At 36.4% G+C, this 27,500-nt stretch overlaps 1 protein-coding gene across 4 annotated transcripts in view; it reads left to right on the forward strand.

Moving 5' to 3' along the window:
- The window catches only part of LOC144962867 (receptor-type tyrosine-protein phosphatase epsilon-like), a 134,148-nt gene extending 108,847 nt beyond the window's left edge, over window positions 1-25,301 (forward strand). For 3 of the 4 annotated variants that reach the window (XM_078896221.1, XM_078896223.1, XM_078896220.1), the window contains 8 exons: window positions 40-139; window positions 2,897-2,976; window positions 9,524-9,658; window positions 11,897-12,019; window positions 16,470-16,529; window positions 19,127-19,542; window positions 22,797-22,932; window positions 23,939-25,301. In XM_078896221.1, coding sequence (XP_078752347.1) covers window positions 40-139; window positions 2,897-2,976; window positions 9,524-9,658; window positions 11,897-12,019; window positions 16,470-16,529; window positions 19,127-19,542; window positions 22,797-22,932; window positions 23,939-25,105 — 2,217 coding nt within the window. In that variant the 3' untranslated portion in view covers window positions 25,106-25,301. The remainder of the gene's footprint in view (window positions 1-39; window positions 140-2,896; window positions 2,977-9,523; window positions 9,659-11,896; window positions 12,020-16,469; window positions 16,530-19,126; window positions 19,543-22,796; window positions 22,933-23,938) is intronic. The other variant, XM_078896222.1, reaches the window with a different exon arrangement.
- The last annotated feature ends 2,199 nt before the right edge of the window (window positions 25,302-27,500 follow it).

The following is a 27,500-nucleotide window of genomic DNA, read 5'->3' on the forward strand; positions in this document are numbered from 1 at the left end:
TGTTTGTTTTTTAAAATTCTTGTCTACTTATAAAATTAGACACTACAGTCCATAGTGCCAAGACTGAGCATTGGTGATTGTGCCAGTGGGCACCGGGTGGAGAACAGAAGCAAGAGTAGAGACATCATGATGCTGCCGCGTAAGTATGCTATCCTTATCAAATAGATATGCTCCAGTCAAAAACTCCATAAGATCACCATCAAAAATCGAAAGTTTAAACCATGAAAGCTTTTTCCAAAAACTCAGAAACTTAAGCATTCAGAATCATGACGGAACAAGATCTCTGATAACTTATCAAGGAGGGTCAAGGTCATCACTTAATTTGTATAGGAGATAATCTTGATTTTTAAACACTGGACTTTATGTTCTAAGTTCGATGCTTCTCTTGGAATCATAATCCAACATTTCGTTGTAACTCCATGTATTCTAACGTCAAGTGCACACTATTTCGTTTTCCAGTATCTCATGCGTGCTTTTAACCCTTTAAATTCAAAACTGAATTTCTTTCAAACCGTCAGGTTCTCGTGATCTGTCAGGTTATAACGATATACTTGAACCGTTTTCACCAAGAGAATAATAGTAACACCGATGTCACTCGTCGTTCTTTTGAAACATTTGCCCTCTCTTCGTGAAAACGGTAATATTTTTGTGGTGTTAGACTAAGCTCGTACCCCGTCTGTACTGTAAAGGATTCATAGCAGAGTCTTATAGATTAATGAACTGTGGTGAGTTAATGAAAACATCCCAGGTGCTTGGAAACGTGTTGTGACAATAGCCAGGAGGAAAGCATGCCGTTTTGATTTAAAGGAAAATGAGTCACGATCAATATCCTTGACGATCGAAATGGTCGGAAAAAAACTGATCACGTGGTGAAAATTTAGAAAGACATGACGAGACTGAATATAATCCCCACTTTAATTTAAAAAGACAGATGGCGAGGATATTCTGGCTTTCCCTTTATCATCGGTATACACGCTAAACACCATATTATTATAAAGTCTTTATAACTTTTTTTTTCATCTCTTGATCAAGGAATAGCGTAAATTTATTGCAAATGAGATGAAACGTGCAACCTGTTGAGTCCTATTTAATTTTAGGGCAACGTCGCTTACTATTAAGAGAAACTCTGATACAACGAGAAAACGTGTGCAAATCTATTTCTAAGAACATACCATCGATGTGTTTATTCTCCGGCTTGAATCTTTGGACCTAATTTGGGTCATGTTGTGAGTTCGAGACCGTGCATAGATACCACACTTGTATCCTGGATAAGAATCTTCCCCATTAAGTTCATGATTAACGTAGTGAAATGAAAGGATGTCTGTCCTGCAACCCGAATGTCTGAGGTTCTAGAAAACCTTACGAGTCACCTCTGCATCTCATGTGCTAATGATGATTAATGACGGCAAAGATGCCGCTGCATCTCTTTATGGCCACAATGGCATCTTCTGTCGAGGAAAGATGACTTCTTGGGATGAATATTTTTCTTCGTGCTAAGTCCCTCGTTGCACCATATATAACTTTTCAGGATCAATTTTCCAATTGTCTCCTCCCCAATTTTTTACTTTCATAGTTTCCAATTTTTTAAAAAATCCTATCGTAAAACCTACTAATCAAAATTTGACATATTATTTTTGAAAGATAAAAACAAACATCAGACGATGATGAATTCTTGTGTAAATTAAAATTCGAGATTATGGATAAAAAAGACATGCTATAAGACACACGATGGCAAAGAGATATTGCTCTTAACAGTTTGTTCCAAACTATTTTGATCATTTGATCTTGCCCACTATTGTACTTGGTGTGACGTAACCGCTTTGACCAAGAAACACAACCAAAATATTTTATTGACACTTATTGGATACAAAACGTATATGTGACTCGCCGTCTCAAAACGATATTAAGTCGGGATGAATAGTATATTGAAGAGTTGAATAGTACCCTGAAGAGTAAATTTAGATGTTAAATAATGAGAAATTGAACTTTGGGTGTTTTGCAAGGCAAGAAATTGTATATATTCTCCACCATAAAGAAGAGACATTAACAAGTTTCATGAATGGGGCTATAAATTGAATTTTCAGCAATGAGTTCATCCCGGTATAATACCGTTTAGGGACGGCGGGTCACATATTCAAGCACAAAGATTCAATTTGAGCAGGTTGCATAAAGCGCGATTAAATTGATTTTAAGCTCCGGTTTAATCAGCAGAGGACAAGTGATGCTTTAATCAACTTTTGAATTGTTTCTCTTTTATTTACTTTTCTAGCTTCAAACAGCAGCACTTGAACATTATTCAAGATATTTAAAATGTTGATTATATGTGTGGAGAACCCGTTATGTTTGTGGGTAAATAAAGGCTATTACAACTAGGCACGCATTTATTTTAATCATTTTACTGTTGTGTGATGGGAATTGACATAGATCGAGACCAACAGTTTGAGCCATCAACTATCAAAATCGGTCCGGTAATGAAGTTTGTAGGTGTGCGCAAAATGATCTGGCAACAGGACGGCCATATGGCGATTCCCCCATTAGATATGCCCAAGCAAATTTTATAAATAATCGTTTGAGTCAATGCGTGATAAAAATTACCCTCAATTTAAGAAAGGTTTGCAAGTAACTCGTATATTAATCGTATATTTGTCAGTAATTTTGTTTTCGTTGACGATAATTTATCATAGGCTGTACGGAACAATTTTGTTCCCTGGTCCTATTTTTTAAAAAAAGAAATATATATATATATATATATATAATATATAATATATATATATATATATATTATATAGGTATCTACCACACTAGTGGTGAGGATAAAGACAATCGTCAACAGATTCAGACTGTAAATATTTTCATAATATGACTTTGACATTGTTATTCAAATCGTCATCCTCAGCGGAGTGTGCCCGCCCATATCTTAACACAGCCGATTGTGGTGACAGTGGAACGGACTTCATAAATGCTGTTTATGTGGATGTAAGTAGAATGAAATAACTATGGAATTATCTAGCCGCTCGTACAACAATCACCATCTTTTTATTTACCACGTATTGACATCTCTCGGTGGATCGATATGAAAGGCGTCAAACCCATAGCATTGTACGCACAATAACCCAGCACGGGCTTACTCTGAGAAAATACGCTTTTCAAATTTTGATCCGAAAACTCGTCCTTCAAATATCGATCGATTAAAACGACCCTCATCTTGTCAAAAATTCTCAAACCTGGGGGCATTGCCTAAGTCACAGGTTTAGTGTTTGTTCACAAGATGAGGGTCAATTTAATCGATCAATATTTAAAAGACGCGTTTTCTGGCCAAAATTTTAAAATCATGTTTTTTTTCCAGAGTACTGCAGAACAGTCCATCCTCGGGGAGGGCCTCAACCAACTAACTGTCGTGCTCTGGAGATTCACGTATTTAGAAATTTGGCCAGAAAACTCTTCTTTCAAATATCGATCGATTTAAATGACCCTCATCTTAGCAAAAAAATAAAACCTGGAACCTCGGGAAGTCTAACGTTTGAGAGCTATTGCCAAGATGAGGGTTATTTAAATCGATCGATAGTTGAAGGACGAGTTTATCTTCTAACCAAATTTTTAAATAAGTGTTTTTTTTTTCTAGATTACGGAGGTTAACTGGTTAATATAGTTCTGTCGTACTCTGACTAAACCCATTTTTCTCACATTTGCCAGACATATTTTATTTCAAATATCAGTTGATTAAGATGACACCCAAACAGTCCAAATCTTTTCGCCCAATACTTCTTTGAAATCACAGGCTTGAGACTATTTGGAGTCATCTTACGCGATCGATATTTGAAGTAAAAAAAACGTTGGCCAAAGTAAATAAAAATATTTTATCAGAGTGCGACACAATGTAAATGCTTTCTTTTATCATTCGGCAGGCTAAATTATTTAAAAGCAGCCGTTTTATTCCGAACATTATCAGCTATTGTTGAATCCATGTTTGTGTTGGTGTGTTTATTTTTCGTCTGTTTATGATGTTAGTGAAGAAACGCTTTGAAATTGGCATTGAAGGTGATCAGAGGTAACTATTATTGACTTATAATTCGTTGAGATTTCTATTATAATGCACAGCGAGGGCTGAGTTTCATGATCGAGTCAGATCGTGGCCTTTGTAAACTCATGGCCTGACAGTGACCAACAAATGACGTCAAAAGACAAGTCTTTGGTCACAAAAGAAAACAAATCGTGAGTTGTATTCAACAGTTCAACCAATGGGATCATAATTTGTTTCCTTGAGCACTACTAAAGACAACTCACCAGGCGGTCACAAAAAAAAAGTATTTTTATAGCGCAATATCCACTAAACATGCTCAAAGCGCTTTACAAAGGGTCCCTGACCAACAGCAACACGTAATATGTAGAACGAGATATGACGCCTGTTAGGCGATATTACAATTCACAAACCTAAAAAAGACGTCAAAATTACGGTCCTAGTCAGGCTTTGGTCTGAATCAACCCGACATAATACTGTTTTGAGACGTGGGTCACGTATAATAATGAAACAAGCACTGAAATATGTTTGGCCAGAATGCTCGAGGTTTCGCCAAGGCGAGATTTCTGGCCAAATTGTAAATACTTGTCTTTCCAGAGTACGGCAACTGGTAATAATCCAGCATTTGTCAGCAAATTGAAAGTATTCACAGCAAGGCTGTATAGCACGCTATCGAACAGCCTATCTTTTCGTATATTATGTGGTAGTAGCCCCCGCTGCCTTAAACATTTCCTATATTATAATATATCCGTGATTGTCCCTTTCGGCATGATAAACTTGATGGATACTTGGCGAGACTTCCAAGACACAAGAGTTCATTTTTGTTATAATCTACATTAGCTCTTCTCCCATGTCAGCCCTCTTTGTCTACAATAGTCTGCTGTTTAGATACTGATGATTTATAAGTATATGATTTCATGACAACTTCTAAAAAACATTAAACTTACCCAAAAGATCATATCTTGATAACTCTTTAAACATTTTAAGGTCATTTCAGCGGTTTATCCAAATCAAATATCAGTCTGTAATGGAATGAATGTGGCCCTTGGGTCAAAATACTCTTGTGTTGGGTGAACAAAATAACAACAAATTATTTTTAAGTAAAAGTGACTTCAAATTTGAATCTTTAATTTTTGTTACGTTAATCAATTTTATTATTTCACCACAAAAAAACATATAACTTTCTCACAATTCTGATATTTTTACTATAAAATCAATGTTTAAATAATTGTCTTGAAGAAAAATTTCAGTTTGCTTATAGGCAACATCATTCGACGGAAACCGCACTTGTTAGGGTTGTTAATGATCTCCTCTCTGTTATAGACAATGGTTCATGTTCTTTGCTGAATTTGCTTGACCTATCGTCTGCTTTTGATACTATTGATCACAATCTTCTTCTCAAACGTCTTGAAATTACTTATGGCGTGTCTGGTACAGCGCTTGATTGGTTTAGGTCATATTTGTTTAATCGTAAACAGATTATTACGGTGGATGAATATAGATCGGAGGAAATCTTTCTTGATTGTGAGGTTCCCCAGGGTTCAGTACTTGGACCCGTTCTGTTTGTTCTGTACGTTGGTCCTCTGTCTAAAATCATCAGAAGTTTCGGTCTGTCTTACCATCAATACGCTGATGATACTCAATTGTACTGCGTCTCCAATACGAGAAATTTACAAGAAATATCAGCCGATAGTAAAAATTGTATCCAAAGTGTTAAGAAATGGATGAATGAGAACAGGCTGAAACTGAATGATAATAAGACGGAGGTGCTGTATGTGGGGAACAGGATGTGGAAAAGTGAAACAGATTTGAAGTTGGGGGATGCCTCCATTCAAATTGTTGACAAAGTGAAAAACCTTGGCACATTCATAGACTCTGGACTGTCGATGGAGCATCAGGTTAATAATTTGGTTAGATCTCTCTTTTTCCAACTAAAAAAGATTGCTTCCATTAGACGGTTCATATCTGAGGATTGGACCAAGCACCTGGTTGTGTCCCTCGTACTATCGAAATTGAATTATTGTAATGCTCTGTTGTTTGGCGTTTCGCAATATAATCTGAGACGTCTTCAGATTGTCCAAAACAGCGCTGCCAGACTAGTATTCATGAAGCGTAGGTGCGACTCTGCCGGACCTCTGCTTCATGACCTGCATTGGCTGCCTGTTGAGAAAAGGATTAAATTCAAAGCTTGTGTTTTAGTGTATCGTTGTCTTGAAGGTACTGCCCCTTCCTACCTTTCGGAACTTATTGAAAGATATTCAAAGCCCCGCCCCTTACGTTCGGCCAGTGATTCCACAAAACTAGTTGTCCCTCGAATTCGGAAAAAATGCTGGAATGAGATCCTTTTCTCATTTCGGACCCTCTGTTTGGAACGCCTTACCGCAGAGCATTCGTGAAAAAGAATCTTTGTCTATTTTTAAACGTTCGCTTAAAACATATCTGTTTCGATTTTAGTAGACGGTATGAGAAGCAAGATAGGTTTAGTTTGTGTGTGTGTGTGTGTGTTGTTTATGTGTGTGTGTGTGTGCGTGTGTGTATGTGTGTGTGCTTGTGTGTGTGAATGATTATGTTTCAGCCAAAGTAAATTTGTAATTTAAGCGCTTAGAGTCTGGTATCTCGGAGTTATAGCGCTATATAAGTTTTCAGCATTACTAATATTTTGGCATTTCTACACTCTAAAAGACTGATGGCTCTCAAATAAAGAACTATGTCAAGATCTGTACCTGTGATATTTCGCTGTATGACTAAAAAAGACGCCCCATGTCTGTTATTCGTCAACAACCGAAGGGTGTTAAAAGCTACTCAAACAAGACATTGTCGTTATCTCACCAATTCCATTATCCGCTGATACACAAGAATGATTTTACACCCCACTATGACCTTTAGGGACATCAGAAATGGGCTACACTAACGAAACACCTTTCATCATGTTGACCGGGAATTTTTTACTCACAAATCTATTGATCAGGGCGACCGTTAACTTAACCCCCCCAAAAAATCTTCAACCTGAGACGCCTTCGAAGTCTCGGGTTAAATCTTTCGACATTTTGAGAGCCATCTCAATACATCGGCAATTGACGTAGAAGACATTTCTCCAAAATCAAAAATGTATGTTGTGTATGTTAACGACGACAGATCGGGTAAGCAACCCATAAAATATTCTCATTAATAAGCAATGATCTCCGCTGACAGCCGACGGCGGCACCAGGCATTGTTGCTCATTAACTTAATGGCTTTCATTCATTATGGATACCGGTCCATCCAATCCAAGACTGGGTTCCCAGCGGACAGAGTCAGTTTGCATGATATGAAATAGACGTGGTCAGACATAAATGCTTTATGACTATTTCAAGATCACGATTCTGTACACACACTGCGTTTTAAAAAAAAAAAACAAATAATCGTAAAAGGATTGGATGAATGGAGTATAACAGCTTAAAAGTTAAGGCGAAACTTTTTTCCACAATGTACGTTTTGATTTCTAACTCATATTTAACTCAACGCCGTTATCAGATTTTCAACGATCACTGTCACTTATCGGGCTAGTGACCACGCTTATGATGGCTTGAATGTGTTCAAAAGACTAGAAAACCTTACCACTGAGTCACCTGTACATCTTATGTGCTAATCATGATTAATGAAGGCAAAGATGCCACTGTATCTCTTTATGGCCACAATGGCATCATTTGAAACTAAAAATAATTCTAAAAAGATTAGAAGCTAGAGACATTTCTTAAAAATACAGCTCAAACCCTAATTTTAGCTCATGTCAATCTACTAATTATGGTTATGTATGTATGATTGTAACAGACACTTAAAACTTATGTGTGTTGTGAACACAATTTCAGATTGGTGCAAATACTGATTATGTCTCTAGCTAGATGAAGGTGACGTCATTAGGCTCCATGTTATAATAATTTTAGATCGCCAATTGAGTGATTAGTTCTCATTATTTTTTCTCTAACACTTTATAAATGTTTAAGGTTACACACAATTTTGTGTGTTGGTACGATAGATCTGGTGGGTATAACTGGTTGATATTTTACTTTAAAAAATACCATCAGCACAAAACGGCTTTGTGACGTCACAATGATCAAGGAAAAAAGATTTATTGCTGTAATTTCCGTGGAATAAACGGAAGCATTATGTTAAAATAATCCACTTTCCACCGTTTTTACACACCAATCACCTCCAGTTATTTTTATCATATATAAATTGGATTCCCAGCTCATTATAGCAAGCTATTTCATTTATTGAAAGGGAAACGTTATACACTTGACAATCATTAACCAGTTAACTGCCGTACTCTGGAAAAATATGTATGTAAAAGTTTGGCCAGAAAACTCGTCCTTCAAATATCGATCGATTCAAATGACCCTCATCTTTGCAAAAACTCTCAAACCTGGGACTTCGCAAATTCCCAGGTTTGAGAGTTTTTGCCAAGATGAGGGTCATATAAATCGATCGATATTTGAAGGACGTTTTCTGTCCAAATTTTTAAAACATATTCTTCCAAAGTTCAGTAGTTAACTGGTAAAAGAAGTGAAACCAGAAACGTCCAATTATTCTTCTTCGCGTTCATCCAGATGGTAAGTCTACTCTCCACCAGATATGCTGTTGTCCTCTGGAGATCCCCCAGGTCCAATTATTCGAAAACTTGAATACGAGTGAAACAATGACAGTAGACGTTCAAAACTACCCGCAGTTGGAGCATGAATTGAATTCATCATTGTTTTCTGTAGAGTATAACATTTGCTGGCTATCTTCTGAATTGGACGTCGTTTATTGAACATTGCTTTCGCCAGATTTAATAATATGCCATCAAACAAAACTACCCGATTATTGCTATGAAGAGAGAAATGGTGATCAGAAAATTTTAATCAGTGCTCTGTTCTTGTGGAAGCCAATTGTTTGTGCACTGATCGAGCTTCGGGACCCCCTAGAATTAATTCTAATTTTAGAATATTAACCGATGAACAAGTTGTGTGTAACAATACAGTATATTGTATGTGAGGTAAAAATGAGCTAGGTACAAATTGTTATATTTCATGTCGTCTGCAGCACATTGACATGATTACAAAACATTTTTTTTTTAAACAGCAAGTCTGCCCAATTCATCAAAGTCCTCAGTAAGTTTCCCAACCTGCCTTCAGGTGTACCCAGCTTTCTGTGTGTCTGGGTCTATATCTCATGGCATGGTTGCAACGTATTCTACCTCTATTTTTACCCTGAGGGGTTTATGTAAGAGATTGCAAAATTAAAACACATAATATACGTTTCGTTATTATTTAAAGACTGTTCTCTCTGCCATGCAATAACACTAACTTAGAGACAATCTATGAAACACAATTCAGAGTGTGGTCAATGCTTATCTTCTTTTTCCTTTTTTTCCAGCTACAAAACTTAGTCAGAGCGCTCTAAAAGAATTGGCAATTTGATTAGACGCCCGGCACATAACTAATATTATTTGAAATAATATCAAACATTCCAAATTTGTCATTGCAGGGCTACCATACATTGAATAGATATCTAGTCACCCAGTGGCCAATGAAAAGAACGCTTGCTGATGTGTGGAGACTGCTGTTTGATTTCAAAATTACGTCCCTTGTCTTAATGAACGATTTAAAAAAGTTTTCCCGGGTAAGTAACTGAGTGCATTTTGGAATTGTGACCTCCCAACTCCTGTAAACGCCTCAATTTGGTATTAAATCAGAGTAAAAAGGAAGTCAAAGATTACAAGATATGCTAGATAATGCATTGACTTCAGAATATATATCAGCGACAAACCTACGTTTATTCCGTAATCTCTGGAATGTCAAACAATAAGAATAGCTATTGAGTTTTTTGGAATTTTTATATAAGTGAGAATACACGTTCATCCTTGCAATTAAAAGAAATCAATTAAGCTCAAATAAAGTGATCTAGAATTTGTTTACAATGTATAGATGGTTTCCCCTTTATCCGACTTGATTTAAAATCGAAGCGCCGGGTGACTTCAATTATGATAATTATAATATCAATTTTTTGGAGACAATAAATAGTAGATGCGATAAAACAAAAACAAAAACAATACAAACTTGAGCTTTTATATAGCGTAATTTTCACTAAACTATGCTTAAAGCGCTTTATAAGGGATCCCTAACCAGTAGCAACCAGACCTACCTACTTGAAAATCTAAATATTAGTATTATTTTGGTGATAAACATTGTAGTAAGGCTATGTGGTCTAGTGGTATGACACTCGCTTTCGGATCGGAAGGTCCTGGGTTCGAGCCTCGCTCGGCGCATAATTGAGTCTTGGAAAAGGCTCTTTACTCACATTCTCTCATCGTATTCAGGTGTAAAATGAGTACCTGGTCGTTAACCGCGTTGTCTCAGTCCGAAAAAATTATAATATCGCCTAACAGGCGTCCTGTCCCGTCCTACATGTTAAGTGTTGCTGTTGTCCAGGGACTCCTGTAAAGCGCTTTAAGCACGTTTAGTGGATTTTGCGTTGTATAAAAAAGCTCAATTTTTTAAGTTGCTATAGTTGTCTTTAAAGATTAACAATGTATCCTCACAAGGATTAAATAATACTTCAAAATCCTTAACATTATGCTTGTAGTTTTGGCATCAACTTTAATTTTCAATAACTTTTTATGACCCAGAGATGCTCATGAAGTTCTGAAATTGGAGGCAAATTTCGTAATTCTACGAATTTTTCGTAATAATAGGGAGGTCTGCAGCAACACATAGCATGGAGAATGAGATATGTCGCCTTTCATGCGATATCACAATTTTTATTTTTTTATTTTGGGGGGGGGGGGGCAGAGACAACACTCTTAACGACCAGGCATTCATTTTACGCCTGAATACGGTAAGAGAATGTGAGTAGTAAAGATCCTTTTCCAAGGACTCAACTATTCGATGCTCGAGTCCCGATCCAAAGACGAGCGTCATACCACTAGAACACATAGCTGCACAAAGGCATAAGGCATTGAACTAAAATCTCGAAGATGGATCCGGATTCAATCCCCAATACGCTTCAACAGTCATGACGTCACTTCCCTCGTAATGACGCATAGTAACTTAGTAACTGGCTCTAAACTATCGGAACAATGGCGGACGCCCTTATGAAATATTTCTCCGACGAGCATAAAAGTGTATCCAGAGTAGAAAAACATTATAAATATGATCATGTTTTGACTTTTATACATTCTGATCACATGACATATGAAAAGTTCTAGCTAGCATGAAGAATAAAAAGTACAGATTTTCTTAGTTAGGAACCACGATGGCCGCCGTTGCTGGGCGACGTGACATCAGACTATTGAATCCAATTTCAGTTGTACTCCTGTTACCCTTCAGCAACGAGCATACTCCTCATTGCTCTTTTTGTGTTGCTGCACTGCGACTGTTACTTTCGTTATTGTATTATTATTTCGTATTGTTAGCTATTTCAATAAATCACTTGCTTTATTCTCTCAATTAACTTGGGACAGCATAGATGAGATTTACAATATATGATATGATTTTGATTTTACTGTGTTGTTGACTACAAAATTGGTAATCAATCAATGATTTGTTGTTATTGTTGCTGTTGACGGTGGCGGTGACAGTGATGACGGCGGACGGCGTCGTCGTCATTGTAATGATGATAATCACGATGGTAAATAATTATGGTGATGCGGATGATAATGATAACGATGATTTGAACGACGACAATGATTGATTGATTGATTGATTGATAGATGATTATGATGATGATGATGATGATGATGATGATGATGATGATGATGATGATGATGAATGATGATGATGATGATGATGATGATGATGATGATGATGATGATGTTGATAACTTTTTATTCCACCACCTCGCCCCCACTCCCCTTCCTAGTCATACCCTCGTTTCTGGCCCAAAGAAGTGGAACAGGTGATGTGTTACGGCCCGATCAGCGTCCGATACATCAGCTGTGAGAGACGGCCAGATCTTGTTATCAGAACATTCGCCATCCGAAAGGTACGAGCATACCAAGCCGCATAATTATATTGATCTCAATACGCGTCAACGTCAGTCCATCAATTATTTAAACAAAAGGAATTGTAAAAAAAATAATAAACGGCAGGCGGATATGGGGGAGACAATGGAATCGCTGAGAAGAAAAAAAGAATCAAATATATCATTATATTGTGCCTCTTGGTGTTATTGTTTGGTGGTATATTGATCGATATACAAAGCCCGTCAGTGATCGGGTTCTAAAAAAAAAACATACACAAATAGAACAGATGCGAGTTATTTTAAAGGCAGTTCTATTTTTGTGTTTATTTTTAAAGTAAAGCTAAAATTAAGGGTAAAGAAACGTAAGAAGGAAACAAAAGGTGAGCTTTTACATTTTGGGCAGCAGGCATTGATGACTGCTGATAAAGTTATCAAAACGTTTTAATAAGAACGTTCCACATAAAACAGAAAGAAAAATACAAGAAAAAAAATTATCCCAGAAATCAGTCTACCTTTAATAGGAATCGAACCTCAGATCTTCTGATCAATGGCCTTTATATAGTACAGTATTCACTTTATGTGCTCAAAGCGCTTTGCAGCTAGTCCCAAACCAACAACAACACTGAACATATATCACTTGGCATGACGTCTTTAAGGAGCCTGTACATTTTTTTACAGAGACAATGTTGTTACCAGCGAAAATAGTATAAAAATGTGAAAAAGAGCCTTTAAAAAACTCAACTTTTATCCGCCTACAGTGGGAATTCACTTGGTACCTACAAGTCCTAAACGGAGTGCCATACCGCTATGTCACAAAAGAACACGTGCTCTAAGCTTTATGCAAAGCAGATAAAAAAAAATGAATTATCGAATGAGTCGACTGTTTTAAAGATAATTCTTAGTTTTTCTCTATATCCAACATTCACAACATTTCGTCTTGTTTGTTCCTATATTAATTCAGTGTCTAATATTTTAATGCTATTTTTACGATAGGAGAATGAGTAAAATTAACTTCCAGAATTTAAACAGATGCTGAGTTACTAGACATGTTTCTTTGGTTCAGACGCTTGAGCATGGCTCTAACATGCTGTCGACCCGTATTTCAGTTCCCGGTTTGTCAGATATTTTAACATTCTTTCAAAGTCTGAATGCAGTGATGGGATTTTGGATCTAGATAGTTTAGATCTGGCGATCAGTGTTTTGCGATTGTGCTACTTGATATTTTGTTTTCAGAATTCACTGCAAACTATACAAAAGATAAGTGTTTTTCAGAAAAACCAAACAAAACAAAAAAAAAGATATTCGCGATGAAAGCCAATTAAACAACAGACGGCTAAATTGAAATGATTGTTTTTTAGTGCCAATGAAAATAGGGCTTTTGAATCGGCGTTAAATAGGCACAACTATTTACTACTAATTGGCTAAGTAGCTGGTCTATCGTAAAGTACTTTCCACCATGCCTAATAGACTCAACTACCCAATCATTGTTGGGTCAGGAAAAAAAAAACTCAGCCGCACCCGTACCCGACACAAAATATTCTTCGGCCGTGAGGCGAATGCTCTAAACGTCTATGCCATCCGGTGTTTACCATGTATTTATTGACTGATAGGTCTGCCAGATAATGACTTTAAGAGGAGTGGGCGCATGAGCGAGTGCCATCTTTTGTCACTATTTTTGAGTAGCAGTTGACCTTTTCTGAAAACGAGCCGAAATGTTTGCGAAGTTGGCCGAGCAAACAATACCCCATCTTGTTTTATTGACAATATCTAAAACGTTCGTCTACAAGAACTGACAAAAAAAAAAAAAGGAGCAATTTCGCATCAAATTGAAATTACAAATAGACATCAATTTGTTTACATGGCAGAAATGTTTGAATATTTCATGTTTTGGCCTACAAAATGGAGTAGCAAAACGGCATTATTTTTGTTGTTGTTGGATTAATGAAGAAATAATTATATTGGGAAGAACATTTACCTCATAGCAAGTATATCTGTCAACATATATGGGAGTCGCTCTTAGTCCTAATCCTGGATCAAGGGTTGATGTTGAAAATTAATGTGACAAATTAGGGAACAGGCACTGATTAATAACGATCTGAAAAAAAGTGTATGAAACAGTGCTAGACAAAGAAGAAAGAAAAATAATATAAGAAACCCCCCCCCCCCCCCAAAAAAACAAAAAAACAAAAAAACAAACGAAAACAGCCTGCCTCGGCTGGAGATCGAGCATCAGACCTCCTGATTGGAGTAATGAGGTCTGAAGTTCGATTCCCAGTTAAGGCAGGCTGATATTGATATTTCAATTTTCCTGGCATTTTTCTTTCTGTTTTGTCTGGCACTGATTCATACAAACTTTTAAAGATTTTTGTTAAAGGTTACTTTCTCAAAATTGGCTTAAAATATTCTCTGCTGGCTAAAATTTTACAAAGTGTTATAACAATCACTCAGTTTTGAAAATGTAATTTTGTCTTCCCTTGAGTTTTTTAGTTCTTAGATTTCAATCAGTATATTATATAATCCTTAATACCACCTTCATGACAAACAGGTCTAACTAACTGTGTCATGTGACACAGGACCGCTTTTGGGGTGTCAATGGCCGAACGACAATTAGACTTTTGTAAACAACAAGCAAAAATAGTAATACGATGGGTAAATATTACAAAAAAGTGGCATTTTTCAGGTCTGGTTGTTTTTTCTTTCCTTGGGTAAATTTCATGCAATTCCGTTCGATTTGGTTCCGCATGCCCCGATGAGGTCCTTTGAAGTGCATTGATTCTCGTATTAACCAATGGAATCTCGAAAATATTCCGCCATTCCCATTCAGATGATCAAAGTCCATTATTGATTTAGACAACATTGTCCAGACATTGTTACAAACAAAGGACATAGAAGACAACAATCGACTTTACACACCGTTTCTTCCGCAGCACATAAAGAATCGACAACATTATCGTAAATGTCAAGGCTGGGTGGATTTCATCTGAGTATATAGATTGAACGAAATTAACGTCACTCAGCTCTTTGTTATTGTTTTTAGCCAGCCATTATTATGAGTAGTTCTCATTAAAGTGTATTAATCAGACCATAAACGTTTAAGGTGACACATTGTATTGTGTGTTGATACGTTGGCCAATGCACAAACGATTACAATTTAATAGCATTGTTATATCATTGAATGATTAATGTTGTGTCTGAAAGACCGGGTTTTCTACTTGAACAGTTCACGTTTTGCTGATTAAGCTTTTTTCATCATAACTAAAAAATAAAATGTTTTATTATATAAGTAACTATTTAATCACTCAACCCATTTACTAAGGATGAATCATTGTCTGATTATAAAGCATGTTTTAATCTAGGGTAGGTATTTTAGAAAATGTTAACAAGTTATACGTAAGCTGTCGATAGAGGAAATAACCATTAATCTCGGTAATTCAAAGCTTATATTTGGAATATGTCTGATTACTACGGACAGCAGTAATGGCACGCTGCCCTTTAGACAAAACGCTAGTCTATTGCAAAGTACGAAGTACTTTCCACCAGGTCAAACAAATCCAGCTATCCAATCATTTATGGATTAATAAAAAGATCAAGATAAGAAAAAATCTTGATTGTTACTGGCCCCTCTGCTTATGCGGTGACTGCTCTATCACTGAACTATCGGGTCTTCAAAAGGTGGTTTGAACGACAGGTCTTCATCTTTCTTATAAAAAAGACGTGGTCAATATGTTTACCCGATTCTAAATATTCGAAATTATTAAAGTAGCAGTTAAATAAGATGGCATGTCAAACAAAAGAACACTTCACTCTAAGTAGTGGCTTATAACGAAAAAAAATATCATTATAAACGATACAGAGAATTCAACGCAAAAAAGATTGATTTTTAATACACATCGTTTTCATGGCATATTTTTATACCTCGCTCTAATCGATGTATGGTTTCCTTCTCAAACTACAGAGACCCCACAAAAAGTCACTTGAATTATGTATGGGTGGCACAATGGATGAGGCAACATATCGTAAAACCCAAAACGACACAACAAATCTAAAGTTTTCTTTTGTTTTCAGGATTCCACTTTCTCTTCATATAAACCGCCTCAGCATCGGTAAAAATACACATTTGTTTAAGAGGATCATGGTGCTTTTCTGTTAGTAGACGTTTGTAGTCAGTAACCATTACTTAGAATTGAAGGCTGATTTCCAAAACTCATTAAGTCGATTTTTCAACATTTTGAGATTTTCCATCCATGAGATCAATTGAAATGTAAATGCCTCAAATGACACACGGATTTCCCTAGATTTGTGTGAAGTTGAAGTTTAAATATGATAAAATAATAGACCGAATGAGAAAGTTTAGGATAAACAATCCTTAATATCTCAAATTGGGAAACAAACGGAGTTAGGGGGTTTTGGAAAACCACTCTTCAATGATTTTTAGCAACGAAGTCATCAGAGACGATTCTACTTTCCTCAGCCCAAGCGGCATCCGCATCTTGTAGTCCAAGCTTTGGTGCGTATTAGCGAGGACGTGATGGTAACGTGATGCTAGCCATTTCTTATTCTAATACCCCTAACAACCACTCTAACGTCCCGGTCACATCCATTTTCAGTTTCTGGTCACATGACTTGCCAAAAGTTTGGAATTCTCTCACTCACATTATCTTTGGTTGACAACAGTTGTATTAGAGAATGCAGACTTTCTATTCCCAAATTTTTTACGTCATGGTTTATATATCTTTAAAACATTTTTCTCAGTTTGTTTAGTCATTTGTTATCTCCACTAATTTGATTTATTTGACATCAAATCTAATATTTTTCAAACAATCACCAATGACTTTTAGGTATTTTAGGTCTTGTAGTTGATGCACTGGTTTGAATCTCGTTGAATAGAGTTGAATATTGATTGTAACAATAAAGATTAAGTTTTGATTTTGTTCTGTCCGATGTGTACATATATGCAGGTCTGACATCCGAACGCAATTATGGGCCTAGCTTAACGTTGTTTTAATGGAAAATGTTTTACGTCATCATTGTTTGAGATTTCCATTACAACAATGAGCCCATAATAAATTTTGAGTTATCAGACCTGCGAATTAGTGCATGTCGGTTCTGTTTCATTCTTGAGAAATGAATGTTATGCTTATTTTTCTTTGGTTACTTTTTGTTGTACGTTGAGAATTTCATCCCATTTATTTCTTTTATTGATTTGGAAAATTGGATTTGATTTCTAAGCTTCTACTTACTGCACAGGTTAATATGGAAAAGGCATGCACAATCACATACTAATAACTTTTAATACTTTGATGTTCTAAACGAATACTAAAAACATTTCTAATAATATGTTTATATGTATGCAGTTACGCATACTATTTATGCATGTGTTTTATGCACATACGGTTTGCGAGTGTACTTTAATGTGGTTAAATTTCTTAAATTTCCCGCGTGAGAGTTTATGAGTTTGTATGGTTGCAAGAATGATGCAATTGTGTGTTTGTGCGTTTGGGAAAGGGCGTGTGGTTGCGTACACGCATATGATAAAAGTATGAGAAGGATTTTATGTATCACTATGTAAAGTTTTTTTTAATTGAGAGAGAGAGAGAGATAGAGAGAGAGAGAGAGAGAGAGAGAGAGAAACAGAAAGAGAGAGAGAGAGAGAGAGAGAGAGAGAGAGAGAGAGAGAGAGAGAGAGAAGGGTGGGGGGGGGGATAATGAGATGCAGTGTCAGAGACTACGAGAAAGGAAGGAAGATGGGGAGTTAAGAAGAAGAAGAAGAAGAAGAAGAAGAAGAAGAAGAAGAAGAAGAAGAAGAAGAAGAAGGAAAAGGAGAAGGAGGAGATGGAGGAGGAGGAGGAGGGGGAAGAGGAGGAGGAGGAGGAGGAGAGGAGGAGGAGGAGGAGGAGGAGGGAGGAGGAGGGGGAGGAGGAGGAGGGGAGGAGGAGGAGGGGAGAGGAGGAGGGGGAAGAGGAGGAGGAGGAGGAGGAGGAGGAGGAGGGGGAAGAGGAGGAGGAGGAGGAGGAGGGGGAAGAGGAGGCGGAGGAGGAGGATAAGGAAGAAAAACGACAAGAGGAAATATCGCAAAGTTGCATGCATATTTTTTCATCTTATCATAATCCTTACTGCTTTCACAATATTAAGATTTGCTTGCAAAAGCTGTATCCAATAAGTAATAGTGACATCATCATCATCATCATCATCATCATCATCATCATCATCATCATCATCATCATCACCAACATCATCATTCATCATCATTATCACTATCATCACCACTTGAGACATTGATAAAAACAATCAGAGAAGCAATTTTACTTGTCTTTCACGGCGATTGACAGAAACAACCAGCCACGTTTATAAACGTCCACCATGGCACTTTATAATAGGTCTATAGATTGTTATAGCATTGGATCTTTCAGGGGCAAAATAACAGGCTTGGTAAAATTTATCTTTCTTATATTATATGCATGTTATCTTTTAATGAATTATATTTCGTTTAATATATTTTACAAAAATGCTACGTGTCTTGACAGATCCATGCACATTTTGATCAATATGAAATTATATTTGGTAGCCTCCGGATTCAAAGTTGCTTTTCTTTTACTTTCTTGTTATTGCCCATACCCGATATCTATCACATTGCATTTCAAATCGATTCCAGCTCGAGAACACACTTCCCTGAATGTAAAAACGACATTATATCGCAATGACCACACACATTTTTACACTTGGCCTGCAAACGATTTCTTCCCATAACGATCTATTAGAATTACCCCCAACCTGTCCAAAATTCATCACTCCAAGATTTTCTTTTGGAAGAGTTTACTATAATATTCACTCATTTAAATAATAAAATGATACCAATTACTTTTTATAGCAGTTTGTTTGGCAATTGAAGAGCTTAATAGTAGGACATTCTTTTGGTCTACATTATTAATTAAGGTGATCGTCGCCAGTTTCTATGGCAAATATAAGTCAAAGGCATTAAAATTCAGCGATTCATTGCCATCAGATGTTTCAAACTAAATCGTATACTAAATATTGTTAGTATCTGCCTTGCTTAACATTTATAACATTAAGTCAACAAAAAAAAGTAAACAATTATTTTAATTGACAAACTCTTCAAATCATCGACAGATCCTGAATAACTTGGTTGGTTGTGAGTTACGGAGGGACGAAATCATCGTCAAAATGTTTCAAGTCTTAGGGATCAGTCACGGTGGAAAGCGGCGCACCGCCCCTTATAACACCATGAGCAATATCAACAACAGCAGCAACCCAGATGTCGGACGTACCAAGGATGGACGGAGTCGCAGTAGATGTCGAGTTAGACGGCGACGGCGGAGACGACACGACAGCAGCAGCGGCAGATTTGACACGCCAGATCTCACCACAGATTCGATGGAGAGCCACGAAACCACCTCTAGTGGTAGATGCAAATCCCTGAAACACGGTGTTCCCATTCAGTCCAAATCACTTTTGGCAGTCATGGAACATGTGGAGGAATGGCAACAACGAAGTCTCAGCAGACAGCCGGTATGTGTCATGTCCAAGTAAGTGTAGACCATGTTTATTTTTAATAACCCATTTTCAAATCTTCCCCAGGAATTTTTTTAGTCTATCTCGAGAAATGGCCTAGATAACATAGGCGTTAGCCACAGTGCAGCGCTGCAAAAGGAGGGATAGAAAGAAATATTAAATCCTTACAATAGAATTCTAACCCAGGTCTTCCTAGTGTACACGCAATGCCTTATCTATTTTAGCAATCTAGTTTCCCCCACCCTCCTACACAGAGAGAATTATATATATATATATATATATATATATATTATATATATATATATATATATATATATATATATATATATATATATATACAGTACAGTGTAAAATGAAAATAATACGTTCATCTCTTTTGGCTACACAACATGCTAAGAAGTGTAGAAAAGGAACAGTTATGGGAATACGTGAATGGGATAAGATCCAGGGGACGGGCAGGACAACGATGGAGGGATTACATAAGAAACTGGCTATAATATGTGACGAAGACCACCGTGCTTTGGTATGGGGAAAATACAGGAAATTATGTTGACGGATTCGGGTGGAGCGTCCAAGAGGGGTCCCAGAACGATAAGGTAGGCCTAAAGAGGAACAACAGATTGGTATCGTAATCACGGCTTTTTCATCCTCACCTTCAAATCAGAATCATCTGATGGGTGTCATGAAATTTTTTTGACATTCTTACAATTCTTAGAATTCGAACTTGTTCTCGTCCCGCATGGTAACTTAGTAACTGGCTCTAAACTATCGGAACAATGGCGGACGCCCTTATGAAATATTTCTCTGACGAGCATAAAAGTGTATCCAGAGGAGAAAAACATTATAAATATAATCATGTTTTGACTTTTATACATTCTGATCACATGACATATAAAAAATTCTAGCCAGCATGAAGATAAAAAAGTACCAATGTTCTTTGTTTAAAACTACACTGCTCGCCGTTGCTGGGCGACATGACATCAGACTATTGAATTCAATTACAGTGGGATTTGCAATTCTTGCGGGATTTTAAGACGCAATAGTTCAAGAATATTTTAATTTTTACTTCCATCCCACTCTGTTAGCCCTTGGGTTCTGAATACAATTAATTGTATATTGTCAAAGAGCTAAAATCAATAATTTAAGTCTTCTTTGGAAAAGAATATTCACGAAGAATTCATGTGACTCTTGATATCAGTAAATAAGATTAAGCTTGAATATATGCTCTTTGTGCAATCTGTGATGCAATCGTTTAGTTCTTCATTTAAGGATTACAATATCCTTATAATGAAGGTACCAGGTCAATAGAAATTACTGTAGCAGTCGAAATTAGTAAATCTTACCCCCCCCCCCCCCCCCCCCCCCCCCCCCAAAAAAAAAATAAATAAATAAATAAAAAACAATAATGACATAGGCGGGTCAAAAAAATAGGGACTCCCAGGTTACAATGCTATATCCTGTCAAATGTTCCAACTGGATGTAAGATCATACTTAGAAAATTCCGGTCTATATCCCAATCTACTCTTTGCTATTTGAATCTTACACAAGCCTGCGTTTTCCTATGTCTGATGGCTTTATCTCCAAAAAGAATAGTACCAAGGAGAGACAAGTAGAAAGAGGATAGTGAACTTGGGTTATGAATTGCATCAAATATGTTAATTATTCTTTATCGTGTTTTAAATTTGTTTTGACATCCTTATCTTCAATTTTTATACTTGTAGCCATATCATACTTTTCTATCTCTGTTATCTGAGGTTCTCGTTTTTGCTAGTGGCAGCATCTGTTTTATTACCACCCCTTGGGATCACCCCAGTCCCAGATAACAATGCTAATCATTGCCGGGCTCCATTATTTTATTGAATTATACACCAGAAGTGACTCCAGTCTTGTACACATGGGAGTTTTGATATATATATAATTATGTATTTAGATTATTAAAATCTCTCTCTCTCTCTCTCCCTCTCTCTCTCTCTCTCTCTCTCTCTCTCTCTCTCTCTCTCTCTCTCTCTCTCTCTCTCTCTCTCTCTCTCTCTTTCTTTCTTTCTTTCTTTTTTCTCTCAAATTCACTCACCCTCTCTCTTTCTCTCACTCTCTATCACACTTTCTCTTACTAATATACATATATTTTAGTGTGTGTGTGTGTGTGTGTGTGTGTGTGTGTGTGTGTTTGTGTGTGCAATAAATGTACAATTAGATTGAGTATCCCGTGCAAGAATATATGCTTTAACCATGAATAATTTGGATCAAAAACTTCAGTTATCAAGTCCTTTTAGAAATAAATATATAAATTGCTTTTATAAGATTGGAAGATAAGGGGAAAGCTCCCGTTAATTTCCACTTGCACCATTTCGAGCCATTTCCATTAGTGACGTCACCACTTTCCGTGTATCCACAAAATTGGTTTCTTATCTGTGCCCGAACTAGAATTATATGCAAATTATCACACACACACACACACACACACACACACACACGCACACGCACGCACACCCAGGCAACTTGGAGCTTGTGTGAACTAGTTAACATAATATGACAAAAAAAGGGGTTTAAAAGAACCATCAGATATTCGCAACTGTCACGGGGACGGTCACTGATCAGCATCAACATATTCGTACCAAGGAACCCCTCAATCAATAATGACACTTAGTTGATTATCATTATTATTCAAAGTATGCAGTACATTTCAAACAGATCACTTTTCATTCATTATAGTTTGCCTATGATTTTATCCATATTGGATTAATTTCACATACTGGAAAGGACAATGACTGATTGGGGTCTTTTGACCTCCCACGGTGGTCGTTTGCTGTGTCTTCTATCCCCCTACATTTGTTTTCTGAGTTGTTTCTGTCTTTGTCTTGGAATGGGATTGCTTGGTTTTGTCCTGGCCCTTGTCAGAGTCATTGGCTGAGAGGGAAACAGTCAAATGTATAATGTTTGTTTTTCAAGGTGATATTTTTCCTCTTAAAAATCGTCTCTCTGTTATGTTTTTATAGTTATATTTCCTTGTTTTTAACATATCTTGTAAACATTTGAATGAATTCCTCTTATTGGGATCCTGTACGTGTGTCTGGGTGAGACTTTTAGGTGAACTCAAACTAAGTTAATTGATGGTATGTTCTTAGAATCTACATTCGTTCCTTATTTGAGATAGGTAAAATAATATTTATACAACTTTGTGAGAAATGAGATCAAAATAAGTCTTCATTAATTTAATAACAATTCCGCACCTAAGATCAATCACTGTCTCTTTGTCTCTCTTATACAGGAATGGGAGCAGTGAGGCTGGCCTGTTTTGTACGATTTCTATTTGCTGTGACCAATTAAAGACGGAGAAGGAGGTCGACATATTCAACGCAGTACGCTTCGTCAGATGCAATAGACCTCAACTTGTTCCAACACTGGTTAGTTGTGAATACTTTATCGTGTTAGTTTTATTTCGATTATAATCTAAATGAATGTAATACACTGACGAAAAGCCGTTTTCATTTTAATATAATCCTTTTATTTACTTTGAAAATCGACCAATTTAAGACAACCCTAAACTTGTCGAAATTATTCTTTGAAGTTTAAGGCTTGAAAATGGTTGACAGATTAAGAGCGGTCTTAATCCATTGACATTTAACTTCAAATGTTCCTGACCATGGAAAAGATGTTTTTCTGTGTATACAGATTATCAAAAGTGCAGATAAGCAACAGCAAAAAATGGGAAATAACATCAATATGAAAGATAATCCAGACGATTTCATTTAACTGTGTTTAAGACGGTCGGGTCCACGAAGAAGAAGAAGAAGAAAAAGAAGAAGTAGTAGAAGAAGAAGAAGAAGAAGAAGAAGAAGAAGAAGAAGAAGAAGAAGAAGAAGAAGAAGAAGAAGAAGAAGAAGAAGAAGAAGAAGAAGAAGAAGAAGAAGAAGAAGAGGAAGAAGAAGAAGAAGATGATGATGATGATGATGATGATGATGATGATAATGATGACGACGACGACGATGATGATGATGAGGATGATGATGATGATGATGATAATGATTTTGACGACGACGATAATGTATAATTTGTATTGAGGGACAGATAGGGATTTATTACAGGGATTTGAGAAAAAATAATTCTGAATCGTGTTTTTAAAAGCAACCCCCCCCCCCCCCCCCCCCACTCCCCAACTCAAATCAAATGTAGCTAAAGTCGGTCTTCCTAGAATTTCAATATATATATATATATATATATATATATATATAATATATATATATATATATATATATATATATATATATATATACTCGTATATATATATATATATATATATATATAATATATATATATATATATATATATATATATATATATATATATATATAATATATATAGGCAGAACACATGTAATAATTCATTTCATTTTCTCTTCACATCAAACAGGAAGAGTATGGTTTCATGTACCAATTTATGACAGACCTAATCAAACTAACTAAATCAAAGCCAGACATTATTGTGTCCAAGCCATTCCCGTCATACTTCCCTTCGTCCGATGTGGAAACCGTCAACTTCCTGACAAACAGCGTCAGTAGTTCTATCCATGGGGGTGTGTACGTTACAAAACTTGAAGACAAATCGGGTTCCTATTCTGGAGTGCTTGCACCGGATTCCTACGGCACGGAAACTTTACACCAAAACACTCCCCATATCTCTCATATAAACAGCTCAGCAAGTCATCTTAACGTTAACCATGCAAAAAATGCCATTGGCAAATCGAATTCATATCCCTTAAACTCATCGTCATCACCATCACATATATCTTCATTTTTACATGACCCAACAAATTTGACCATTATAACTGACCCCTTGTCTTTCTCGGCGACCACAAATCAATATTTAGTTAACTTACCAAACTCTACAATGTGCAGTCAACTACACACACCAGAATCCAATCAAAACTCGTCGTTTTCAACTGCTGTGGATGTTACTCCTAATGTGGTCAAGCACAGAAACGGCTCTTTTCTAGGAAATAATCGAGTTCAAAATGCAAACTACCACTCGATGAACGGGTTCCTTTCTCCTAATGCTTGCAACGTAAAAGATAATCATCTCAACAGTTGTAGCAGTTTGTGCAAGAGCTCATCTTTCTATTCTTGTGATTCCAATCTTAGTGAGAATAATGATGAGGATGTTGAAATCTACAATCCAAATTTTGATAATATTATACGGAGCCAAGTCAATAACCCTTTTGAAGAGACCGATAATCTTGGTCTGGACAACGAGGTTGAGTCGACAGCGGAGTCCTACTCCACCCTCAAAGACTTCCCGACAGAGGACACTTCCATTTCCATCCAATTAGACGGTGACAATTCTCCCTCCTGCAACACATCCTGCCCGTCCATAGCGGATTCGTTCAATGATGTCAATGCTATCATTTCAAATAACTCGGACTCGGAAAAGAACAATAATTGCCATAATAAAGATTCTGGTCTTGATATATGCTCCAGTAGAAGACCCGGTATTTTAAAGTCGGAGAAAGCTCGAAGGAAAGGGAAAGGGGATAAATGGTCGTTCTCGCTTCCAAAGGTATTAGGGTGGAAAAAGAAGTAGGTTGTCAAAATTAGATTTTTTTAAATGATACGATTGAGTCTCAATAAAAATCCTGGTTATGAATAATATCCTATAGGGACATGTGTTCTAGAACCTCGTCAAATACAAAGCACGAGGTCCTTGCCAACAGGAAACAGTTCACTTATTTTATTTCCTTATTTAGCGACGTGAAAGGGGAGAGGGGAGGGGGGGGGGGGGTAGAAGTAAAATTATTTTTCCTCATAATTTTATCTTAATGTTTGATTTACACATTAAGTTCCCATTGATAAATTATCGTTTTAAAAATATATATTTTTGTGAGGATCTATGCTACCGTACTCTAGTAAAACACATATTGAAAAATTTGGCCAGAAAACTCGTCCTTCAAATATCGATCGATTTAAATGACTCTCATCTTGGCAATAACTCTCAAACCGGTGACTTCGCCGAAGTCCCGGTTTTGAGAGTTATTGCCAAGATGAGCGTCAGTTAAATCGATCGATATTTAAAGGACGAGTTTTCTGGCCAAATTTTTCAATATGTGTTTTTCCAGAGTAAGGTAGTATTATGGGACTTGCAAGTAATCTCAATATATTGCTCGAGGAATCTTCTATTGTTTTGGTTGAAATAGTTTCTTTAAATTGCTTGTTTTCCCCGCACTCTGAAAAAACACATTTTCAAATTTTGGCCAGAAAACCCGTCCTTTGAAATTTTGAAAACTTTTTCTTGTTCTTTTAAAGACTACAATAGCATTGTAGGGCAACCCTTGATATTTCGCGTTATGACAAATCCATCAACTCTAAATCAATTTTATTAAAAGTTTAGGGTTTTAATGTTTGAAAATTTGCGAGACCATATCTTGATTTATTCAAATTTGAAGTGTAAATTATTCAGAACAAATTGAACAAAAATAACATTACGTCAGATTTCAAAATACGTAATGTATAAGTATGTGGAACATATCTGATTCTTCGACTGAAATGGATATCATTTTAAAGTTAATATTGTCAAAAATGTGAAATTGTGGTTCTTGCATCTTTGAGAAATAATTATCTTATTTTTCTCGATGAACGATAAACGCTAAATTAAACATCCCACACTTTTTACTGATAAAATTAGTTTTTAGACTTTATATCATTTCGACATAATACCTTATTGGGGCGGTGGGTCACCTACACAACTATGCATTTTAATTCCTAATCATGTGACAGATTGTGTTTATTCTGGTTCGAATACGGCTGTAGGTATAGCAAAGTTGTGTCCTTGAAACTGTTTTTTGGTTGTTTTTTTTTTTTTTTGCTCGCGACTCGCACTGGCTCACCGCTCTCATATGTAAATTGATAGCCGGATAGGTAACAGTGCTGTCTCTGTTGAAAAAATAATGGCACACAGGCGTCATGTCTGTTCATATATTGTTTCTGTTGGCTTGGGACTCTTTGTATAGCGCTTTGAGCACATTCTGTAGATGTTGCGCTATATATATAAATATAGCTCACGTTTTATTCTATCTGGTCTCTGGTGTTGGTGCTCCACTACCGTTACCCAAACGAAAGCGAGGACTGTCCGTCTTGTCAGGAATAATATTTTTCCGATTGCTGTTGCCTCATGTGAGCACACTGTTTCTTACTTTGAGGAGAACGTGCATCCCGATTGGTGGTTGCTTTGTCTTCTGCTCACGGGAAAGCAGTAATCATTTAATCCTAAGGTGGGCTGCATTGTCATAGTCATTCGGAACCTACCTCATTTTTAATTTCTTTAAAACCATTTTATATTCATTATTCCATTCGTAAAACGATAGTCCGATTTGAAATTAAATTACGTATTGTTTTCCTGGTTCAAAATGACACAAGGGAAGGAACTCAGTAGTCATGGTGAGCATCTCTTGTCTTAGACCAAAATTTTTGATGGTTTTTACGATTCATTTTATCTCTCTTTTTCACTGGCTCCTCAGGCTTGAGACTGTAGAGGAAGGCTTTTTAAAACTGTAAAACATTTTAAAACTGTAAAACAATCACTCGAAAAGTGTCAACTTTGCTTTGTAAAGCCTAGTAGAGTCCTAATACTCCAAATGGTTGTAATTCATATACGTAGAGGTTATCTGTGGGATTCCTTTATCCTCTTCTTCTTGATCTTGAACACAATAATTAACAATTTAATAATCTAGCTAATGCAGACATCACAATAATCTGGATATACACTCAAATACGGTTTCCGCAAACTCCTTAAAATTTCCCGAATCTTTTCCATATTATTCTTTATCATTCCATTCCTTTCTCAAACTAATTTTACCTCGACCACTGTTGTTTTCTTGAACTAATTTCACTCAAAACACGTAAAAAATTAAATTAACATCATAAAGATATCTCCCTCAACAGATTAATAAAGTAAATAAATAATAAAGTTCGCTTTATTCACC

Source organism: Berghia stephanieae, chromosome 1 (genome assembly GCF_034508935.2).
Source record: "Berghia stephanieae isolate SIO BIC M18660-M18661 chromosome 1, UCSD_Bste_1.3, whole genome shotgun sequence".
Taxonomy (NCBI): Eukaryota; Metazoa; Mollusca; class Gastropoda; order Nudibranchia; family Aeolidiidae; genus Berghia; species Berghia stephanieae.